Source organism: Amphiprion ocellaris, chromosome 12, assembly GCF_022539595.1.
Source record: "Amphiprion ocellaris isolate individual 3 ecotype Okinawa chromosome 12, ASM2253959v1, whole genome shotgun sequence".
NCBI classification, from domain to species: Eukaryota; Metazoa; Chordata; class Actinopteri; family Pomacentridae; genus Amphiprion; species Amphiprion ocellaris.
In genome coordinates this window covers 23,568,262-23,586,327 of record NC_072777.1, presented here as the reverse complement: position 1 = coordinate 23,586,327, position 18,066 = coordinate 23,568,262, and the positions used below count along the sequence as shown (strand labels likewise).

Below are 18,066 nucleotides of genomic sequence, written 5' to 3'. Positions count from 1 at the left end.
GCTCTGTTTCTATATGGGGTATCTTATATTCTTTAATACTAGCTGAATAGCCGATATCCCCATTGACTGGTTGTTATGGACAGAATCTTAAAATTGTCATTCTAAACTTTTGGAATTATGTAGTGAAAAAAAAGTTTAAGCAATGACTCTTCAAAGTAATCAGATTTTTTCTATTTTTTTATTTTTTCTCCAGCCAGCTCCATGAGGTCGTACTTTGGAGCTTTTCCAACAATCTTGTGGGAATTCCTACATATGCTGTACACTTGTTTGCTACTTTTCCTTCAGTCCAATTCATCCAAAACCATTTCAGTTGGGTTTAGATCATCTCATGCGGGACAGCATCACTTTGTTCTTGATCAAACAGTGCGTACAGAGCCTGGAGGTGGTGTTTTGGCTCATTGTCCTACTGATAAACAAATGATGGTCCCGCAAAGCTTAAACCAGATGAGCTGGTGTGTTGCTGCACAATACTGTGGCAGCCATGCTCGTTAAATTTTGCCTTGAATTCTGAATACATTTCCAACAGTGACACCAGCAAAGCTCCCAACTCTATCACAGCCCCTCATCCTTGTTTCACAGTGGGAATCACATCATGCAAATACCATCTGTTCACCTTCTCACAAAGGTTTCACAAAGACAAGCAGCTGAAACCAGAAATCTCACAGATTTCCACTGGTCTAACGTCTGTTAGACAACGTTGTTGTCCGGGTTCTAGTTCTCCTCTTGTTGGTCTCCTTCAGTAGTTGTTTCTTTGCAGCAGTTCAACCATGATTCTCACTGTATGATGTTGAGATATGTCTGCAGCCGAATTTTGTGAAGCACTGATGAGGGCTCTAATCTGAGGTTGGTTTTTGAGGCTGATAACTCTAATGAACTCCTCTGCAGCAGAACAAAGTTTTGGTCTTCATTTCCTGAGGCAGTTGTCATGAAAACCAGTTTGGTCACAGCGTTTCATAGTTTTTGCAACTGCAATTGAAGAAATTTTCAAACCCACTGACCTTCATGTGTTAAAGTAATGACAGACTATTGTTTTTCTTTACGTAGTTGAACAGTTCTTGCCATAATAAAGAAAATTTTAGTCGTAAAATAAGGTTGTTTGCTGCATACTGACGCTATACCTTGGCACAACACAACTGTGGTCTCATTAAGAAGTAAGAAACTCCACTAGTTAACTTTAGACAAGGACCACAAGGAAGCCATTAAAGATGACGACCTCATGATGTTGTTTAACATATAATTAATTGTGCAAAGGTGCCATCAAGCCAAACAGTGGTTATTTTGAGAAATTTAGAATATAAAACCAATTTTGGTTTGTTTAACACTTTTTTGTTTACTACCCAATTCCATGTGTTATTTTATAGTTTTAATGTCCTCAATTTGGTCCTACGCTTAAAATAACTAAGAAAATCCTTGTAGGAGAACATGCAATGAAACCGACTGGTACTATCTAACTCAGCAAATCTTCACCGATACAAAAATAATTACAAGAGACAAGAATGAAAACAAGAGGATTTGAGGAATTAAAATTGTTTCACTAAGCATGGAGTGTTGGAATGAAAATCATCCCAAATTCATTCTGTAGCTCATCATTCGTGAGCTGAATAGCGATTTATGGACCAAAACCAAGATCTGTGTCAGTAAAACAGAATGAGCCATTAAAATGCAAGACTTACCCACAATCAATAGATCAGTCGGAATTTAGCAATTCAGATTCAGAGCTGAATAACAATCAGGAATTAAATCTCAGGTCAAAGCTTCGGTAATCATTTTCAGCTCAAACAATGCCAAACAATCTCAATAAGTGAATATCAAAAACCAGCAATGTCAGGCTTTGGCAAAGATCAAGTCAGACGGCCGATAAAAGATCAATAAAATCAGTTGAAGTAAACAATAAGCAGTAATAATTATTGAACAGAAGGAAGACTGGTAAAATTAAAACAAATGGATGAAATAATGAACAATCAAGATGATACCAAATTCAAGTCTGGTATTATTTTTCTATGCATTAGTTATTCTTTTGTAATTCAGCATGTAGGTGAAGAAGAAGTCATAATTGCACAACTATCAAACCGGAATTCTTTCACTGACCGCAGCAACCGTAATTTCAAAGGAATTTCCTTAAAAAGCCACCGAATCAAACACTAATGCTCCTTATTTTGTGGTCATTCTATGTATGTATAATTTATCACAAGTAGCTAAGCATCAAAACAGTAAATTAAGGATAGTTTCAAACCAGTCTTGGACCCAGAGCTTGATGATGACGACCCCGAATAGCAAAGTGCTGGGATGATAAGTCTTCTGGACCTGCATGTGTTCTAAATTTAGCTTCTCCGCTTGGTAACTGCTCCCCTCTTGTACTCCCCAAGACCAATTGCCTCACATTAATCCTCTTTCTCTACATTTTTCTGTACCTTAGTTCATAAGAAGTCCAAGAGTCTGTTGCTGATAAATGCTGCTGTCCTGACTTCCCAGAACTTGACTCGTCTTCCCACTCTTTGTTCCTAACTGCAGAGGCTTGTGCTTTCATTTGTACTCCAGGGATGAGGGAAACAACCACCACCTCACCCTGCAGTTGAGAACGATAAGGTGGACTGCATTGGTCTGTGGATTTCAGGGCACTTTTCAGTAGGGCCGACTTGATCATTGGAGCTCTGGACTTTCATGATTCGAATCTGCCAGAATCTCATCTTTTCAACTTCCCCGCTCAATCGTCAAGGAAACTCAGTTTGGATTTCTCAATCTGGCACTTAAAAAAGACTTCATGTCACCAGGAAGTGGAACGGCAAAGTTACAGTGTAATGGTGTGTCCTTGTGAAAGGTATTGAAGTTTCTCCACTATGGTTAAGGGAAGAAAAAAATGAAATTACAGAGAAGACGCCAGTCTGATGGCGCTGTACTGGCCTTCCAAAAGTATATTAACAAGAGAGTAACATTTGGTGTGAAGACTTGATTTGAAATTTAAAAAAAAAAATCACAACAAGGGCTGTGCTAAGTTGATTTTCTCCACTTCCATTTGTGCAAATGTAAGTAAATGACTGGCTGACGTGTAATTCATGCATTGGACCAATTGTGACATTTTGTCTGGGTTTGTACAAAGCAGTTCTCTTCCAGTCTGCAATAAGACAGTAAGCTCAAACACACTGTCCCTCAAGCAAAGCTTTCATCAGTGATAGAGAAGTCTTAGACTGGACACGTCTGACCAGATTTAAACTCTGTGAAATATTTTACCTTCTAACAAACATGAACTAAAAGCAGCTGCGTTGAAAACTTGGAAAAGCATTTCCAAAGCAAATAAGTTTAGGTCTCTGCCACAGTGGTTTCATGCAGTGATACCATCAAGCATACATCCCACTATACAACAAGATGGTCTTTTCCTTTGGCCTTCAGCTGTTGACTTCCTATTGGAAGGAAAACGTTTTGGAAATACATTATGTTATATTGGGTAGAGCTGTGTGACTCATGTAGTGTGCTGGTACTTGGACTCAAACTGTTGGCTCTTTTATGTGTTTTTGTTCTTAACCCTCTGACCTCCAAGCACTTTTTGGGTGTTTTTTTGCTCTGGTCACATTTTTATTCACTGTGGGCTCATTTTTCACTGCACTATAAACTCCTGCACCTTTATGGAAACACCACAACTATGACTAGAAAGAAAGAGGACTCAGAAATGTCTTGTGAAACACATTCATAATGCCATAAGTCATTTTTTTTAAAATGTTGAATTTCTTTAAGTACTTGAAATTACAACTACTTGAAATTGACATTGAAAAACTTAAATCAATATGTACAGCCTTTTTCCAGTGTCCAGTGGTGCTACCAATAGTAAATATCAAACACCTGGTTCTGCATACTATAGACATTTAACTACTTACATTTTTAATGTATTTATATACTTCTCTCCTGTTTGCTCTGCATAAACACAGCCTTCAGTTGAGCCAAAATGTCCCTGAATTTTTGTCATGTGGCTGTTGGTCGCAGCTGAATCAGTAATGGCTTTGCAATTGTTGACAAGAATGCAAACTTTTTTTGTTTTTCCAGAATCTGGGTCCTCCTACCTGTTTATTTTTGACACATTTTTGAATAAAACATGTAGAATAAAGTGATTTTGACAAAATGTTGCAATTCTAAGCTTAGATTTAGTTGTTTTCACCAACAGAACAGGATTTTTGGATTATTAGTTCAAGGACTAGAAGTAAAAATCTGACAATTCTTTCAGTTTTTGGATTTTCTGACCGATAAATTTGGTCATTTTTTTAAAGATATGATGCCTTTCACACATGCCAAAGGTAAGAGAAGCTTTGTTGTGTGGCTCACGTTATTTTGAAATGTTAAAGCTTGAATAGTGAAGGCTTTGGTTGCAGGTTGATTATATAAGTTTATGTGTACATGTGCCGATATACTTGATATTTGCCATGTATTTCTTAACTGGATGCTTCTGACAAAATACACAAAGTCACAACGAGGACAAGACGTTGGCAGGGCAGAGTTGTAGACAAGGAGATCTGCTGCTATGGGTGATAAATAATGTAGGTGTAATATCACAAAATGGACGTCTGGTTTAGAGGAGCGGAGTGGAGGTCGGAGGAGGGCGGAGCTCGAAGCTGAACAGCAGTAATCATTCCCTTGTGCATAAGCAAAGATCAATAACAATAATAAAGCTCATAGTGGTGAATAATTCATCAACGCTCTGCCCTCTCTCCTCTCCCTCCACAATGTCCTCAGCTGACTCAACACTGCTGCTGCTGCTGTTGTCTGTCTCCGTCAAACTTTGGAGAATTTATTTCCACCACCAAAGGAGCCGAATGCATATTATTAGCTTTGTTTCTCCTTACATGTAAATGACTTGATGAATGGATAACCTAATCTTGTGATCGCAGACAGCGTGAGTAGTGTGCACCAGTTCTGTCACTGGATAACATTTGTGAGGCTGTGTGAAGTAGACTGTGGTGACTGCCATTTATAGTCGGCCCCCTGGCGCCCTCCTCAAATAAAAGATGAGCAGTCAGATGAATGCCCTATCCGCAAAAACTCAGTAATAAAGTTAAAGGAAAATTGGGATATTTTTCAGCCAGGGTCTTATGTTTTGTAATTTTATCTGTTACGCCTACAAGTCATAATATCAGTGTACTCGACTCCTCTGTTGTAGATAAGTAGGAAAAGCAAACTTTGGTCACTCAGGGCAAGAATTTTGCACAGCCTCCTTACAGCTTTACAATAAACTTGAGCACAAATCATCTGGAACTGCAATATCTGAGGGTGACTGAAGGAAAACATCAAAAATAGTGTCTTATAACAGCTTTTGCATGCATTATTGTGGTGTGTTGTGACAACTTTTTGCAGATTTCTGCAGAGCAGCGGGTGCACCAGATTTGCAGAAGTTTGACCGAAGCTGGTCTGATCTTGGTGGGCATAGACGCTGTAGAGCACTGTTTAAACTAGAAGAAGTTACTCCTTGGATAAACCAAACCTGCAAGAATAATTCTGGGCCTTTCTGGTGTACTTTCCAAAGTGCAGTACTACAACTTTCACATTCATCATGTGATGCCCAGTAGCCCAAAGGGCATTTTGCCCTACACACAGCCATTGTAAAAGAGGTACACAGTTTTCTAAGCATTAAAACCCTCTGAAAATAACTCTTTGTATCATCAGAAGATGATTCACTTGACCTAATAACATATGCAAAATCTAGAGAAGTCAAAGGATTATTTTACTTTTTCAAAGAAATTCATGCAGGTAGCTAACAGGAAGTCAGCAGGCAGGCCTTGGTTGCGTATTTTCTGTATCAACTTGACTGAAAGGGACATTATGATACATGCTCTATAAGCCCTGGAAACTGCATAAGCGAGTAGAGTATCCGCATACCTCACACACAAAACGAGAAAAAACTGCCTCTACTCTGAGATGTCGCAAATATTCTCCAAACACAGACTCAAAGTGGGGTTTTGTCAGATAATTTGTGTCCCAGAATCACAATCTTCCAAAAATACTCCGGCTGTACAATCGGCAAAGTACAAAGTCACTTAAAGTTGAGTCAGAGCTGAATTCAACAAACCTACATGCAACTTTTAGAGGGTATCCTTCTGCCACAGCTCTGCAGGGAATAAAAATGAGATAAACTGTACTAAATGTGCTGTAACATTTAAATATGACTTAATTAGGCTTAGTGAGACTTATGTGCATGTGGGCGCATGAGTATTGTTTTAGTGAGATTGGAAAAATCCCTTTAACTTAACACAATACAGGAGAAAAAATGAACGGAATTGAAGTGGATCAATATTAAAACTGTTTTTACGCCTTGGGCATGAAAATAGTCACACAGTTTGTCAGGTCTCTGGTGTCTCTGTCCATCTGTCTCAATGTTTCGTGCCTCTGTCAACATTAAAAAAGCAGCAGCAGCCCACTGAAAAGGGAGAACGCACCAGCAGACCCTCAGTGAATTGTGTGAAGTGTAGAAAATGGCGTTGATCTGACTTGATAGATCTTGGTGCAATATGGCACGAGTCCCCGAGAAGGTTCTCCTGTGACACAATCCAGCTGTTCCTGCTGCTGTTCCTGCTGCTGCCAACCTGATGAGTCAGTCCCAGGGCCCCTCAGGTTATACTGAAGGGACCGGTGGTCTTAATCCTACACTAACACAATGAATGGACAGAACAGGCTCTAATGTGAGCTCAGATTCAGAGCTCTATTTTTGCCGTCGCCCTCGTGCGCTCCACTAAAAATGAAACCAGAGTGCAAATTATTAGCACAGCACAGCAAGTGACTTGATAACTTAACAGGTTTTTGTGCAGTGTCACCGTAAATAAGCACTTTTTTCTTTTTTTTTTTTTTTTATCAAGCTCATATATTCCACGTTCCAGTATTTGGAAACTAATTATAGTTGTTATCGAGGCTGTAAGCAGCAACGCTTTTCAGTGTTTTAATTACACACGCAAAGGCCAGTCAGCATTTCTCTAATCGCTCAATGTGTTGTTGTTTTTTTTTTTATATATAAAAGCATTTTCTGCTGCGCTCTTACTCAGCCCCATTAGCCCAGAAGGCTGTGAGTTCATGTATGAGTGATTGCTCGTGACACGTGTCACTCAGAAGTGCGTGGGTCTGGGGGGAAAAAGTACATTACCTGTTTTTCATTTCGTCCTTGTTTTGCGTGTGGAAAACGTGGATTAAAGCAGCATGACTGGAAAGGTCGAGATGAGAGAAAATGAAGAGAACCGACAGAGGTGTGTGATCTGTGTTGGTGTGGACCAGAATATCAAAGTCTTAAGGCTGCATGTTTGGCATTTCTACCCTAATGTGGCGCTTCTTGACAGAATCATCCAGCTGGTACTCATTATTTTAATTGCTACGCAACAAATTATGATCAGACAAACTGAGTGACTGAAAGGGACGTTATGATACAATGCATTGGACTGAATTATTCAATTGAGGTCTCTCGGGGAAGCAGAAGAAATAAAATATAATGTTAATTTCTCTGTTCTCCAAGATTTTTGTCTCCTGCTACCAAAATTCTCCCTTTTTTCAAAATGTTTTATACCAGCTTACTAAGTATGTTTGTGGTCCTCAGAGGAGTAATCCTTTCTGTGGTTATTTCCTCCTGATCTTTGCTCAATCAGGTCCAATATTTGTCAACTTTGTGTCAGAAATGTCATAGTGCTTTTCAAGATTTTCAAGATGTGTAATGTTTGACGACAATAACAGACCATATTTGGATAAAGATTCATAGTCTCCAGAGGATAATTCCAAAACAAATTGGTTTTTTATGGTCCCCAGAGGAAGAACCTTTTTTTTGGTCAAACACTTGAATTATATCATTCCAAAAATAAATTAATAACTACAAAAACAAAAGAAAATGATCCAGTTAGGGTAAATACTGTACATTCCATCTTGCAATAGATGTAAGGCAAGCCTGTGTAACTTTTGCTGAACAGTTGTGGCATCAGCCAAAATATATTTTATTACATATGATGTACAACATCTCAGCTGTATTTCTATATGAGGCTGGGTGCCACAGAGTGTATATAAAAGATGGACATATCCTCCAGGTTTGAAAGGTGAAGTCAACATAGAAATGCTTTAGCCCTGCATTCTCCCTAATGGATAGCAGAAGGAGACTCCAATCGTATTGAACTCTATGAGAAAATTACCCTCCTTGTCCTTTGATTTGTTACCTCAGTGAACATTTTTCTAATGAATTCATGGTCTCAATTTCTAGTTTAAAGACTTTTTAAAGATAGCGTTATGTTCACTTTTTAAATTAATGTCCCATTTAGAGGAAAATAGACAATAAAGCAGGATGTGCTTTAGGACGAGGCTTCCTCGTGGTTGACGGATCACTACAGTCAAATCCACAAACCACTATGTACATTCGCTTTCACAAGAGTAACATGACATCGGGCAAATTCTAAAATAAAGGCTTCATAACAGTTGGCTTCAAAGCAATGGTTGACGCAGTGTTGGCTACATCAATCTTATATATACAGGGCTTTCCCATCTCTTCTACCCATACTACATGACATGAATGCAACATTAACATTAGCAAATGTCAATTATAAAATAATAGCAAAAACACAGTGAAGTAATACAAGTAAAGAAAACTCACCAAACTGACAGTAATGTGACTTATATAGTAATATCTATCCATCCTAAAGATAACATTTGCTTATTTCACTAAAATTTACTGGACATTGTCAACAAATGATGAAGTTCATACCAGACCAAGTCGCTTCAAAACGTCGGCATGTATTTAATTGACCAACTCCCCCTGAGTTCAGTGTATGCAACACAAATTTTATTCCCTGTGTGGAGCATTTTAGTGCTCGCTGCATCAAGCCCAGTATCTGTGAAGAAGATTGTCACCATCTTGTCTTTTCTCTCCCAGTGATGTTTGTCACCCTCTGGTTGTTCTATCAAAACATTCCTCAGCCTTCAAGGAGAGAAACAGCAGAGTTTATTTAGGTCACGCTGCATGAGAATCTCCTTTATAGACAACATAAATAACCGTGAGTGACGGGATCACAGGTGTCATTTCAGAAGGGAGCAGCGTGAGGCGTTTTACCAGAACTGTAGATCGGAACTACACCCTCACCGAGAAGTTTACATCAACGTGCGTGAGGAAAAGTGGAGTTATATTTCCTGTAAAGCGTGGAATTCTTTGTAACTGTAAGGTACAATGCAGGCAGCCAGGGCCACTGTAAATTCACTCAGCTCTCTAAATAAAAGCAGTGGCTCTGGCCCAGAGTGTAGTTTCTGGAAATAAACTGCTCCATAATAGATAATTCTGTACAGGCCCCCTCTTGTGCTCACTGCCAGGCACAGGTGTTGTAGCTGTAACTCCTTGACAGGACAAACAATTTCCATGCATGCTTATAAATAAGTCATAAAGAACATGCAGCCAGTGTTTGCTTTCTATTCATTAGTGCAGCTAGTACCATACTATCTGCTCAGAGCTGCTATGAGTCTGTGCAGGTTGCAGAATCTGCAGATTGCAAACTGTCTAACATTCCAGAATCTATTTTAATGGGTTTAACTAGTTAGTCTTCAAAGCAAGCTTATGTGACCTCTGCTGAACAGTAGGAACTGTGGCCTTAAGTAGCAAAATAAGCAATGATTGTACCATCATAATCTAGCAAATGGGGCTTGGTGTTCATGTGGATTTAAAGTGTTCCTTGGTACCTGAACATTTTTGATGATTGTGCCATATTTTATTATACTAATATTATACTAATATATATATATATATATATATATATATATATATATATATATATATATATATATATATATATATATATATATATATATATATATATATATATATATATATATATATATGGCTTTTACTTTGCTTCTCCTCTGATATGGAAAATCCAACCCCACAAGGTCTCAGGTTCCTCAGGCTCCTTAGGTTTGTTACATATGAAACCCTGGTTATCTAACTGAATCAGTGTTTTTGTGACTGCTTTTGTCACACTGCAGTTCCAAGGCGGACATGCTATGACACTGACTGTTTGTTCAACTCATGATGTGTCTACTTTCATATTAAAAAAAAAAAAAACACCTGTAGGACATGTTAAAGGTTGAAAACTTGATATTCATTGGAGAGGTTTAACCAAACTGACTTAGTAATGTCAGTTGTACAGTTGTGTCGTTCTATCTTTGAAGGCTAGCATTGGCTAACTTTACAGAAACATTGGGCACTAGGCATTAGGCAGATAAATAAAGACCAAAAACTTACTTGTTTTGACTCCACAATAAGAAATACAAAGTCTGGATCATCTCAGTTGTCTTTTCTCTTTACTGGTGCAACAGTTACTGTTTTATAGGATTTTCTTGAACTGAGTGACACTCTGAAAGAAGTTGGATTACTTTGCTGATGATTTGCAATGTCGTATGTAGCCACTAAAAATATTGAGCAGACTTTATTTTCATTGGAATCCATTCAATTTATGGCTCCCACTTGTTTCAGTGATACAGGCTGTAATGAAAAACATTTCTTTTCTAAATGGGACTCCACAAAAACGGGGCTGGCCCCTGGCTAACTGGCTTTATTCTTCTGCTTTGTCAGACGGATGAAATTGCAATTGCTCTGCTGGTCTCTCTTCAGAAGTCACCATGAGGCAATATGAGCGAAATGTTTTCCAGTCACAGTGGGGTCAGAAGCTCTCTGTGTTATGAGACGCTGAGGGAGATCTTCTCTGCTGGTAATGGTGGGCAGTTTTAAAGGCTGGATTAGAGTGCACTTGGCCTTTTGTAATAGTCCTACGACTTCTGTATGGAACTGTTACTCCATAATGTGATTTACTAAGTCACACTGTGCTAAGCTTGCAGATGCAGAAAGGGTTCATATATCGATCTGGAAAAAAATAGTCTTTTCTTTAATTACAGAGACTGAAATTTCTGTGCTCCATCTGTTTGAAGACGTAGTGGCCTCTCCTGAATGCAGAGCAGAATTATTTCCTTTTCTTTCAAGGTCAAAAAAGCATCAATTTAATGTGGCCATTCACATAACCTTTCTTTAGGCCCTTTTTGTTCCTTTTATCTGAACACTTTTAACTGAAAATTAAAAAAAAAAAAAAAAAACAGTATGAAAGAAGATATGAAGCTGCAAGAATGAGAACAGCCGGCACTGTAATTCTTCTTACAATTATTTTTTATTTACTATACATTAAAGGGCATATTTTTGCATTTTTTTACTACTGAGACAGCGATTCTCTCTTATTTGGAAATTAACTTCCACCATTTCACTTTCAGTAACATAAAAACTGCAGTCCTGAACTATATATTAACATCTTTCAGCTGATTGTTTTGGTTTTCACAACACTCAACTCACTTGTTTAAATTGATTCATGAGATCAACTGACTTCACACTACCTGCCTACAGTTATCAACAAGCTGGGGAACAAAATGGAATAATTATAAGCTCATAACTGTATATTATTATTATATTATTGATATTATTCCATCATTTGAATGTCTTTCTTTTATGCATTTTAAAGCTGCATTTAATATTTGGCAACGAGGAAGCAGCACAAGATGTAAACAAAACATCTCTTGAATATTTACCTTCTAAAGTTAATGTGCTGAATGTTTTAGCAAACAATGTAAATCATTTGAATTCATGTTTCTTCCTACCTGATGCACTTCAGTTCCGTGCTCATTTGTTTTTGTTATTTTCTCCTCCATCTATCTGAGAAACTTTCTTTCTGTCTAGGTGCTAAATGATTTTCTGTATTCACCAGCTAGTCTCTAACTGCGTCTAGCAACATCCAGTGGGTTTTTATCAGGAAATAGATATTAAAGTTGCAGGGTGAAAAACCCAGCAGTTAGCTTAAAATGGCTAAAAGGCTACATAGAGTTCAGGATCAATGTGGAGTTGGCTTATAGTTTGATGTGGGTCAGAAAGCAAACTGTCATCTGATCGATTCTTGATGTAGAAATATTGATTAGTGCAGCTTTAACTTGTTGCAGAACTTCAAGAGAACTTCACTTAGAGTTGAACAGCTTTTTCTTCTGATGCCCTAATTTGCGGCCCCTCGCAGCAGGCCCCCTGCCCATACATTAGCTTAGATCTGAGTCTCAACTTGTCCAAAGCAGATAAATAAATAAATGCGACAAAGTGGCAGTTGGTGGGTGAGCATTCCTTCTAATGGCACTGCAGCACTTTGCAGGCATGCGTGAGTGTGGCTTAATCACTTGTAAGCCTTGATTGAGTGTGTGTTAATAAACATTAGGCTGTCTCTCTTCCCCTGGTGATTAGTGGTTTATGTGCTCGGCTCTCTGCAGGCTGAAGACGCAGTCCTGAAGATTGATGGAGGGCCATGCTATTCAAACAGCAGGCATTGCTGAGACAGAAGCTCTTCGTTTTGGGCAGCCTCGCTATCGGAAGTGTCCTCTATCTTGTGGCCAGGGTTGGGACTTTGGATAGGTAAGTCATCACCGGTGAATTTCAAGACATACATAACTTTTATTTAAAGCAGCTGAAGTCGTGATCTGGCATCAAGCAGCTCTTTTAAATTTAGTCTGTAACTTTTTAATCTACGTAACCCTCCACTTAGTGAAACTTTTTAAATGTGCTCCTCCATACACGTGTAACTTTTCAATATGTGTTTTCAGATTTGGCAGCCAGAGGTTAAGACATATTTTTGCTGTAAACTGACATTTACCCTGAAGCTTAAATTCTGCATTTTTGTCCTGAATGAGGTTTACTGTGCATAAACAAACAAAAAAAATCTTCCGAAGAGACTGCACTTGGGGCAAAAATTTTCCCATGGGAGGAGCAGCCATAGCAGTTTGTTTGGAAAGAGCAGAAAAAAACTGGAAAAAAAAACAATACTTTTGGACAGTTTTTATACAAAAATACTTTTCTGTATGAACAATTAAATACGCAACAACAGAAATCCAAATAACCAATTAATCCAAGACCTCAATGCTAACTAATTAACCCTCCTGTCATATTGGGGGACAAACTGACCCATTTTAAAAAGAAAAAAAAAGCAATTACAAGTATTTTCTCCGTATGACATTTCTTCTGCTTGGCTTAATAAGTTTAAATGGCTTATAAAATGAAAATGGTTCATTTCACATATTTGCAAACCCTGAACAGAAGAGGTGTCTCATGTTAATTTGTCAACATCATTCCAAAAAAAGAAAACATTTCAAAATGTAAATTACATTTCTTTTTTAAAATCAATGTCATGTAAAACCACTGTATTTTATATGTGGGTCTTTCCATTGTACATTACAAAAAGTTTTCACATGCATTTTTTATGAAAAACGAGTCAATTATCCCCATTGAACCATGATCTGTGAGAGGTAAAGAACACCATTGTTAATAATGAGATATAAACAATGTTTATTGAGGTTTTTTGGTTTCTGACACTTTCGGATAATTAAGCATGACCCAGGAACATCAATGCTATTCCTGATAAACAAACATAACAGAAAAGTCTAATTTGCTTTGCTTTGTGCCATTTCTAAAATGTCAAATTATACCTTTACACTTCTGGTAAATCTTGCTCTCACTCCCTTTTTCCCTCCATTATATATCATCTTGTACTGTTTTCTTTGAGTGAATTTTTAAGGTAAAGTTTTCAATTTCATAATGTTCTCAAAAAATGTGCAAACCTATGATTTAGTGGAACAGAACAAATAGTAATGATAAGAAATCAGTATTGCCATGTGCTGCATTTTATAGATGAAAAGTATTGCTGTGTAACATAACACTTGTCAGGGATGATGGAAAAGAATATTGAATCAGTGAGTCTCGGGAATCTATTTACTGCTCACTACAGAGTGGACTGCAGAGTGTCTGTTATATAAGAAGCAGTAAATGAATCAGGGAGAGATTTCACCTTGGTTGGTGCTTATCTTTCTATTTCAGAAACACCCTCAGTGAGACTATATGGTGCACTTCCCATGCACTGGAAACACCTTTGATCCTTAAACAATTTCAACATATTTTTAATACAAATCAAGAATTTACAAAAAATCACTGTCATTTTGCTTTTCTATGCCTTATCTTTTTGGTTCCTAATTTCGGCTAAATTCTTGATATAAATTAATCTCTCTGCACTACAGCAAACCCTACTTTCAAACATTTTTGATACAATGTCAACTTATTGTGGTGTTACACAGATGAACCAAAGCTTAATGTCCAGTTACAGATGAAGGGAATAACACAAGCCAACGTCTGGTATACATTATATTGAACAGTAAAGGCCAGTTGATGGTTTCCACATGGCTGAGTGTGAAGTAAACTTCAACATGCACTTATATCTGCGAGGGCGGCATGCCAAGTGAGAATTTGCCAGAAAACTAAACCAGACGCTCATTTCATGGACTCCATGTATGTCATGTATGTATCATATTTCACATTGTCTTTCTTGTTCTTGTTTTGTCTTTTTGATGTTCTCCGTTTTTCCAGCCAATCACAATAAATGAAGCAACTCTTCCTCTTGCCATCAGGAAGTCACCATTTGAGTTTAAATCTGCAACTACGGATGTGGAAACCATGAATCGACCTTTAGCTAACAGTCAATGTGTGTGGTGTTGGATGTGGGATAAATTGACATGTTTAAGAGCTGAGTGACTTCCATAAAAGCGTCCCTGAGATGGGATGGTTGTGGGGTGTTACCAGTTAACAGTAGTGAGTTCCTACCAACAGCAGTACGAGGATGGACCAACCATAAACCAGTGAAAAAGTGTTGGGAGATGTGCTGGAACGAATCGGATCTGCAGCAGCTCCGACTCTCAACTTAAGGGATTTAAAGGATCTGCTGCTAACCTCTTGGAGCCAAATATCACAACTTCAGAGCCCATGTCTCTGTAGGTCAGAGGTGTTTTGGCAGCACACGAAAGACCAGCAGCCTATTCGACAGGGTGGTCGTAATGTTTTGACTCATCATTGTGCAAATCAGATGGAAAAAAATGACATGTATTTTGGACTTTAATGGCCATTAGGGCTCAATAGGCACAGCACCAACTACAGAATCATATGTTTTCACTCATCACTTTCTGAACATTTAACCTCCCAAAATGTAGCTCATTAAAAGAGAAGTCTTTCTTCTCTACATGTGTTGAGACTGAGGATGTCTGTTTTTTTTTCTTTTCTTTCAGGCTACAGCCCATTTGTCCCATTGAGAGCCGACTGCCCCCTCCAGACCCAGAGCAAATCCCTCTCCGCACCCTGCAGTTTAAGCGTGGCCTGCTCCATGAACTACGTAAGGGCAATGCCACCAAAGAGCAAATCCGCCTGCACAACCTGGTCCAGCAGCTGCCTCGGGCCATCATCATTGGGGTGCGTAAAGGGGGAACCCGGGCGTTGCTGGAAATGCTCAACCTGCATCCAGCAGTGGTCAAGGCCTCGCAGGAGATCCACTTCTTCGACAACGACCAAAACTACGCCCGGGGCATCGACTGGTACAGGGGCAAGATGCCCTTCTCCTTCCCTCATCAGATCACCATTGAGAAAAGCCCCGCCTATTTCATCACGGAGGAGGTCCCCGAACGCATCTTCAAGATGAACTCTTCCATCAAGCTGCTCATCATCGTCCGCGAGCCCACCACCAGAGCTGTGTCCGACTACACCCAAGTGCTGGAGGGCAAGGAGCGCAAAAACAAGACCTACCACAAGTTTGAGAAGCTGGCCATCGACACCAACACCTGTGAGGTGAACACAAAGTACAAAGCCGTGCGGACCAGCATCTACACCAAACACCTGGAGCGTTGGTTGAAGTATTTTCCCGTGGAGCAGTTCCATATCGTGGACGGGGATCGTCTGATTACGGACCCGCTGCCGGAGCTGCAGCTTGTCGAGCGCTTCCTCAACCTCCCCTCCAGAATCAGCCAGTATAACCTGTACTTCAATGCCACCAGGGGATTTTACTGTCTGCGATTTAACATTGTCTTCAACAAGTGCCTGGCAGGCAGCAAGGGCCGGATTCACCCAGACGTGGACCCGTCAGTAGTGACTAAACTGCAGAAGTTCTTTCACCCCTTCAATCAGAAGTTTTACCAGATCACTGGTAGGACATTCAACTGGCCATGATCAGTCTGAACTCCTCCAATGAGATTCTTTGGATTGGTGTTTTGTTAAAGAAATAAACGCCAAGTTACAAGATCTCAAACGATATTAATAGCACTTTGATTGAATTTAATACAAGAATGACAGTGTGACCAAATATCAAAGGAACTTGATGTAAGTTTGTTTTTACGTGTGTGAAAAATACAAAATAGTTTGATGGTTTGACTAAAAGATTCAGTTCAAAGCACTTGATCTCGCAAATTAATTCATCTGTCTGTCAATGTTTTCCCCGTGAAGAAAAAAAAACTGAGCTGTGTGATTAACTAAAGAGATTATTTTTAAAGGACTATCAAACACTGACATTCATGCTGTTAAGATAAGCTTTAAGTGTGGCGCTTTTATTCATGATAAAACACCTTCAAAGACGACAAAATGACATCTGATAAACAACAAAAATGTTCATTTGTTTGCCATCATGTTGTTTACTTGACCAAAATTGCATGTGCAATCCAGATGCCATTATAACATAGTAGACTCTTGTGTTAGTTGTCTTCTGTTTGTTCATGGTCTTTTATTTAATACCTGCTGTGATCAGTCCATTAGAAGGTGGCCTCCTTTAATTCTCCACACAGCACCGAGTCTGACGAACAGACGAGGCTTATCAGAATAGATCTAGTGTTTCAAGCTTGACTGTCACCATATCCCAAAGCTTTAAAGCATTTAAGACTTGAGCTTGTGTTTTTTTAAATGTAACTATGCGGTTTCTTTCCCCTACAGCTGTCTCATTGGTTTGCCGAACACCCAGCAAAAAAGCCATAGTGAGACAAAAAAAAAAGAAAAAAAGTCATCCTCTGATGATTCCTGTCAAGCCAATTGTTTATTCTACGATGATTAGCAAAATTTGTCTGTTTCTGTGCAAATATTCATTCTGTATCATAAGTGTGTTGTTAAAAAAAAGTTGAATTAAAAGAACATGTAAACATTCGTTAGATCTCTTATTGTGTATTGTGGTTTCACTGTCACTATTAAAGGGGAGACTTTAACATTTTGAGAAGCAGATAATATGTTAAAAAAAAAACAACAACATACAAACAAATCCTGAAAACCTGGAAGAAAAGATGCCAGAAAAATATGTTTTATGAAATGGTGAATAGTGAAATAATGTAACATTCACAAACTGAAAAAATTTGGAAAATAATGGCAGCTATATCTAAAATAATGATATTTTTAGCTGTTTAAATGGAGTAAAACTGTGTGATTTTACAGTTGCATATTATTTAAAAAAAACTATTGTAAACTTATTTAAAAATCCATAAAATAACAGATTAAAAGTCATTCATCACATTTCAGTCCTTAATATACATATTTTTCTTTTTTAAAATAATGGCAAATATCTGCAAAATAATATTTTTGCTGATTTAAATGCAGTAAAAAAATAAATAAATTTTCCAGTCAAATGCTTTAAAAGAATAGACTATTTGTGAAAATAGTGATTTAATGTAACCTTTATTTACAGTTTTGCCCTCTTTTTGTATGATTAAGCAGTAAAGTACTGCTTTTTTCCCCTGTGAATAGCAAACTTGCTTCTGTCTTGTTTGGATCAATCTGTATATTGATGCAGTCAAAAAACATGGCTGATTGGCTGACTTGTGCACGATATATTTCTGTGTAATCAAATTATGACATATTTACTAACACAAATTAATGCTGAGACACTGTAGGAGTTCAGTATAATTTGTAATCTGCAGAGCACACTGTACCTGATGGATGAAGCAACAGTATAAATGAACACTGTACAGGTGCGGAGGAACTGTGTCATTGGGGGCTTAAACCTTATTTCAACCTTAATACAACCTTGCAGGTTTATGGCCATTTCCATTAGCAAAACTCTACCTGCTTTGTTTGGTAGCGACACTTGACCTCTTCAAATTTCTCTAAATGAAAAATGGAGAAAGGTGTCCCTTGCACATGAGGTAAGTCATATCACCACAAGCTACACGTTTCACACAGACTGAATGTGACATTCAGTCATATTTGCCATATGGTGTTTT

General features: G+C 38.3%; 1 protein-coding gene across 2 annotated transcripts in view; it reads left to right on the top strand.

The window, feature by feature from the left end:
- The window catches only part of LOC111587138 (heparan sulfate glucosamine 3-O-sulfotransferase 5), a 118,843-nt gene extending 101,843 nt beyond the window's left edge, over positions 1 to 17,000 (top strand). For both annotated transcript variants that reach the window (XM_023296969.3, XM_023296970.3), the window contains 2 exons: positions 12,277 to 12,418; positions 15,109 to 17,000. In XM_023296969.3, the coding sequence (XP_023152737.1) occupies positions 12,312 to 12,418; positions 15,109 to 16,039 (1,038 nt within the window). In that variant the 5' untranslated portion in view covers positions 12,277 to 12,311 and the 3' untranslated portion in view covers positions 16,040 to 17,000. The remainder of the gene's footprint in view (positions 1 to 12,276; positions 12,419 to 15,108) is intronic.
- Positions 17,001 to 18,066: the final 1,066 nt, after the last annotated feature.